General features: G+C 37.1%; 1 protein-coding gene across 1 annotated transcript in view; it reads right to left on the bottom strand.

The window, feature by feature from the left end:
* The window catches only part of ITPR2 (inositol 1,4,5-trisphosphate receptor, type 2), a 707773-nt gene that overhangs the window by 530529 nt on the left and 170969 nt on the right, over positions 1-6275 (bottom strand). Inside the window, exon 10 of the mRNA XM_006866982.1 lies at positions 2609-2653. Coding sequence (XP_006867044.1) covers positions 2609-2653 — 45 coding nt within the window. The remainder of the gene's footprint in view (positions 1-2608; positions 2654-6275) is intronic.

The following is a 6275-nucleotide window of genomic DNA, read 5'->3' on the forward strand; positions in this document are numbered from 1 at the left end:
AGTCCTGGTGTGACGCTGCTTAATGGACTGCAAGGTCAGTTTGACCCACAAGGTCAGAAGTCCAAGCTCACCAGCCACTTCTTGGAAACCCTATACAGGGTCTCTCTGAGTTGGAACCAACTAGACAGCACTTAACAAGAACAATCTAATTTTATCCCCAAGGCTTGCAGTTGAATGAACTATATCAAGAAAACAGTCTCCTCTCATTTTACAGGTGGGAAAACTTGGTCTAAGGAAAAGTGACCACTTGTCCAAGGCCACGCAAGTCAATGGCGGTGCTAGAGGTAGAGTTCTTTCTACCTCACACTTTCCTGAATAAGTCACATGGAATATTATAAAAATAAACATGGAGAAGTGGAAGGGCAGTCTCGGCCATCTGGGATCTGACCTCATATTATCAGCTACACCTTGATGTTACTACAAGCTACCTGGTCCTCTTCTGGCCCTGGTGTACTACTAGATATGAACAACTTCACAAAACATAAAAATCAGACAAAGTCACTATGTGACCATGATGAATCAAGACAAAAATAAGACCAGTCCATCATCATGTTTGAACACAGACAAAATGTAAACATTGTCCTACCCACAAAAATGACTAGATCTCTTCCTCTCCCAGCTAACGTAAGTGATGTTGTTAAGTGCCATTGAGTCAGTTCTGACCCATAGTGAACCTGTATAGGGTTTACAAGGAGAGGCTGGTGAGCTTGATCCACCGACCTTGCAGTTCAAATGGCTTTGCAGTCTGGCACATTAACCCACAGCGCCACACCAGACTCCAACATAAGTGACAGTTCCTTTATCAATTATGACATTAGGCTGGTTCTAGTCAGCCCTCCTGACAACATCCAATTCACAGAAAGCCCCTACTTCCTTAAATCTCCCCCTAAAAACTCACCTAACATTAATTCTGACTCATAGCAATCCAAGATAGAGTTTCTGAGGCTATGAATCTTAACAGGAGCAGAAAGTCCCATCTTTCTCAAATGTAGTAGCCACTTGTGGCTTTGAATCGCCGACCTGTGGTTAGCAGTCCTGTGCTTATCCTATAGCGCCAGGGATTCTAGAAATCATTTCACACAAGCCCAAATCTAATAATAATTTCTTTCTGACTCCCCCTTACTAATATGCCCCACCATCTTTCCATGGTGCACATTTTCTCTCACTGCAAAGTAACTTGCTCAATTACAAGTGTGTTCTGGAGGTCTTTGGGTGAGGACCACGGACAACCATATAGTAAAAACCAAAGGACCATGGTTCATAAGTAACATTTAAAAACTCCATCATTTTCCTAGATTACAGGAAGTAAGAACCCAACTACCAAAAAAATCCATTTGAAAGTCAAGGGAAGAAGATTCCACATAGGGTGGTACAATGAAATTAAAAATGGTACATCCAATTGATCTACTAAGTCTACATATATTATTAGGAGCGTTTTAGCATAAAGTTTTCATTGGACCAACGGCATAATACTTTAGCTTCATTTCTGTTACAAACCTAATCATTGGTTGGAAGGAGTCAAACATGATTTAATCAGATCCAGAAATTCTGATTAGATTCACCTTCCCCATGTCAATATCCTCATAAAACATAAAGCTGTGTACCAATGCAATAACAATAATCATTTTAATTACACATTCCATCTCTTTCTATCAAGGGGTAGAATTTTTTAGGATGAAGTAATAATGCCTACCAATTCCAAAAGGAATTGCTAAATTCCTAAGAAAATTGAGTTACAGACTCTCTCTGCAATACATCAAAATATCTAGCTAAATTGCTTTAAGAAAACAGAAATGAGGCCATCATTCATAATTTTGTCTGCATCACATCAAAGGCTCTGAATTACTGAGATTTTGCTTAAACAAAGAAGTCATGTTGACATCATGAAGGAATAGTACTAGGGAGTTATCTTATTCACAAATCATGATTAAATCAGACAGGTGAATTATAATCAATATTTTCGTGAAAATTGACTTTAAAATGAGGGTTTTTAAAAAGTTGTTGTTGTTAAGTGCTGCTGAGTCAGTTCCAACTCATAGCAATCCTGTACAGGGTTTCCAAGGAGCAGCTGATGGGTTTGAACTGCTGACCTTGTGGTTCAAACTGACCTTGCAATCCAATGATTACCTTACAGTACCATTCCAGCTCTCCAAAGTAGAACACTTTTAAATAACAGAAAAATCACACACCAAGGTGTTTGATACTTCTATTTCTCTCCATAAATAAAATCCAATTATTTTTAATTCAAATAGCTTTCCTCTTGTTCAATTTCGACATCATGCTATAACTCAATTTCTCCTTCTCAGTTTCCAGACACATCTGGAAACTAAGCTTATACCCATTGTATCTTCCAGATGCTAGCTGCCTTTAGTATTCAATCGTAAGTGGTCTCCAAAGTTCTAGAAATCTCCATAAATACCCAGTTACTGGACATTTTATAATCAGACTCATTTCTTCTTTTAATATGTAACATTGGTCCACAGCCTCTATAAAGATAATTTTCCTCAAGAGTCCCTAGTTTTTAAATTCCCTATTACATTTTCAATTTGTTCTTATAAATATCAAAAATATACTTGAATTTAGTTGGAGAAAAAACAGTTCTACTCACCGCATTTTTCCCCTCATTCTGAGCATCTCGATAATCAGGATTAAGCTAAAAAAAAAAAAAAAAAAACTTGTTTTGAATTGTATTAAAATTACATAAGTAAGACCAATGATCTTTAATCAATTCAGTATGCTACCTTTAAATAAATTTAAGAAAAAAGAAGGTAAGAAAGCATGACAATTTTAAACATTATTTTCTAACCCTACTTGCAGAAGACAAGAGCGGAAATGCCATGTTTAATACCTCTGTTTTGTATCAGAACTGTTGACATTTTTGAACAAACGAGAACTGACAATCTCAACTTCTCTGGAGAAATATTCAAGAGAGTTCACCATTTTCCCTGACACAAAATCAGTCATTTACCAGTAACTCATACACCAATGTTAAAATAGAAATCAAAGGAAAGTTTGAACAATGATTCAAGATCAAGCCCCATATGTTATACACTGAAGGAAAAAAAAATTAAACAAAGGAGCTGGAGATCAGACAGTTGGGCAATAAATGACAACTATAGAAATTTACTATGGAACTCTAGGATAAGCACTGGACTGTTTACCACAGGTCGGTGGTTCAAACCCACCAATCTCTCCTAGGAAACCTTATACAGGTTCACTATGAATTGGAACAGATGCAACACCACTTAACAACAACAATAGAAATTAACAGACAAAAACACATGTTGTTGGACTTAGAACGTAATGTAAAATTTAGGGATTGTTCATGATACAAAGGTCAATTGTATAACAGAACATAAACATAGTAAATATCTCTGCTCCCAATTAAAGAGCCTCAAATACTTAAGTAGACCATTCTACGTGGAGTCCTGGTGTGGCGCTGTGAGATTATGCACCAGACAGCAAGTTCAGTTCGAAACACAAGGTTGGTGGTTCAAATTCACCAACTACTCCTGTGAAACCCTATACAGGGTCACCATGAGTTGGAACTTACTCGACGGCACCTAACAACAACAACAACAACAAACAATAATAGTAGGAGATTTTAATACACCATTTTCAATGAAGGACAGAACTAGGACAAAACTCATCAAGGACACAGAAGAACTAAACAACACAACCAACCAACTTGACTTCATAGATTTATACATAGCACTCAACTCAACAACAGCACAATACACATTCTTTTCCAGTGCACATGGAACATACTCTAGAATAGATCATGGTTTGAAAGAAGGTATTTGCACGTGGGTATTTACTTTTGCAGCAAACAGATCTCTGAGCATGGTAGGATGTACTGCAAAATTATGACAACTTCTTAGATATTATCAAACATCTTAATGCAATAAGTTGCTAGGCCTGGGGACTTAGGACCCTAGTCTAGGAGACACCATGGCATAGCATAGTCCACAAAGACAATGTTTTACATACTACTTTGATGAGTAGCAACTGAGATCTTAAAACTCATGAGCCACCATCTAAGGTGCAACTATTGGTATGTCTCCAGGTGTGGAAAAAAGAAAAGTGATAATAACTGAAGATGCTTGGTATCAATGAGTTCAATGGACTAATGGTAGGTGAACCTCAGTCTCTACAACTCTGAGACCAGACGAAGTAGATGGTGCTAGTTCTTCTACCAACCGCTTTGAAAGGGGTCACATTAGAAGGTCCTGGGAAAAGTAGAAGAAAAATGTGGAACAAAACTTAAAATTATAAACAAAGACCAAACTTACTGGCCAGAAAAAGACTGGAGGATCCCAAGACTATGGTCCTTGACCACACTTCAGGTCTGGAAAGGACTCACCCTCATGGCCCAATTCTCAGCCAAGGAGTAGACAGACAGGTATGTAGGGGGGACAACTAAGGTATGATCACGATGGAATGGTCAATCACTCAAAATCTAAAGGGCAACATTTACCTATGGACAAATTGAGAAAGGATGGGAACAAAGGTGAAATGGAAATACGGACCACAGGGAGGAAGTGGGATAACTTGTTACATGAAAGAATTGCAATTACTGAGATGAAACAAAGTATATTATTTGTTGAATGTAAAGTTGATGATCTGCTCTGTAAACCTTTACTCAATTCACAATTAAAAGGGTTTTTTTTAAATTATCATTTAAAATGTAAGATCAAGAGTCTTTCTCAAAATTATATTTAGCTAAAATCTCAGAGCACTGCTTCTCCCAATTTATTATTAAATATCAATAAAATATTTCATGTTCAAAAAATACCAACAGTAAAACAAAACAAAACAAAAAATTCTCAATGCCACTGAAAGCTAAACCTAAAATAAAACCTAAGCCCTAAATCTCCAATGAATCAAAACAAACTGTAAAACAGAGGAGAATGCAGATATCTGAACGGTTTTCATCTCATAGTATCCTTTGACCTCACTCCAGGCTAGTAGCCACTTGGTATGCCTCCCATTATTTGTCCACTGACTCAGAGACCCAGAGGATACACCAACCCACTTCTATGCCTACAAAGAAGTGTTGCTCCATTTTCAGGAACCGCTGGCAGAATGTGCAGAAAACTGTTTCCTCAGTCCTCCGCATCCACTGACCTACTACCTCACTCTATCATCTCAAAGCCAAAGAAATACTACAAAGCTCAGGAAACAACTGGGCGGGAAAGAGAGGGAGAAAAGTTGGTAAAGGCCTTCTGAGAAGCACTAGGTGGAGCAAGGAAAGAAAAGAGAAAGAACTTTGGGTGCTATCTATGTGTGCTGGGATTACATGACATCATAGTACAGTGGAAACACAATAAAGTATAATAATCAGCTGCAACAGAACCCAGGTACACAGAGTCGACATCTGCTAGTACTGGAAACAGTTCTAGGCATGTGTTCGTCAGTCTGCCCTGCAGCTGAAGATTGAGAAAGAGGATTTAATTGTCATAGTCGGGAACAAAAAAAAAATGGAATGAAAGGACAATCCACTAAACCCATCTGGTTCTGGACAGAGCATATTTGTACGAGGATAATAGAGGAAGAAATAAAATACAATATGGGACTGATGAAAAATATATTAGAACAAGAAAAAATTCTTTCTCGGAATCTTTTTGAATATTTCCTGCAAAATTAATAAAGACTAAATTCCTAGGAAATGCTTTGAGAATAGGAGCACTCTGTAAAGACAACAGACTAAAACGAACAGCTAAAACGATAGTATGGAAATTATAATACTATTAGTAATATAATAAACTAATAATATAAAAACCAATAATATAAAGAGAAGTATACGTTGAGGAACCCTACAGGATCTCAATGAAAATGAAAACAAATTTTAAAACTAAAGATCATTTTGGCAACAAAAAGAAGTATGGTTAATGCTACAGAAAATCAGTGATACAGAGGATACAAAATTTAAGAGCTACAATACAGAGGAAAGGTATAAAGAAATGAAAATTAGGAAAAAGAAAGTAATAATGAATGACAAGAAAAGAAAACATCAAGTAATTGGCTACCAGTACCCAAAGGGAAGAAAGAATAAATAGAATAGAGGCAATCCATGAGATTAGCATCGGGCTTCAAAACACAAGGTGTTGCAGACCATGAAGGCCTGGTCAGAGGTTCGAGGCCCTATAGACCCGAGTGTAACAGAGCTAGCCACCTGGCAGTTAATAACAAATTATTTTTCATCTTAGTGTCCAGTTATGTTTTATTAATTGCAGACATGAAGCCCTTAATATACACAGATAAATGTAATATTT

Source organism: Chrysochloris asiatica, unplaced genomic scaffold (genome assembly GCF_000296735.1).
Source record: "Chrysochloris asiatica unplaced genomic scaffold, ChrAsi1.0 scaffold00098, whole genome shotgun sequence".
Taxonomy (NCBI): Eukaryota; Metazoa; Chordata; class Mammalia; order Afrosoricida; family Chrysochloridae; genus Chrysochloris; species Chrysochloris asiatica.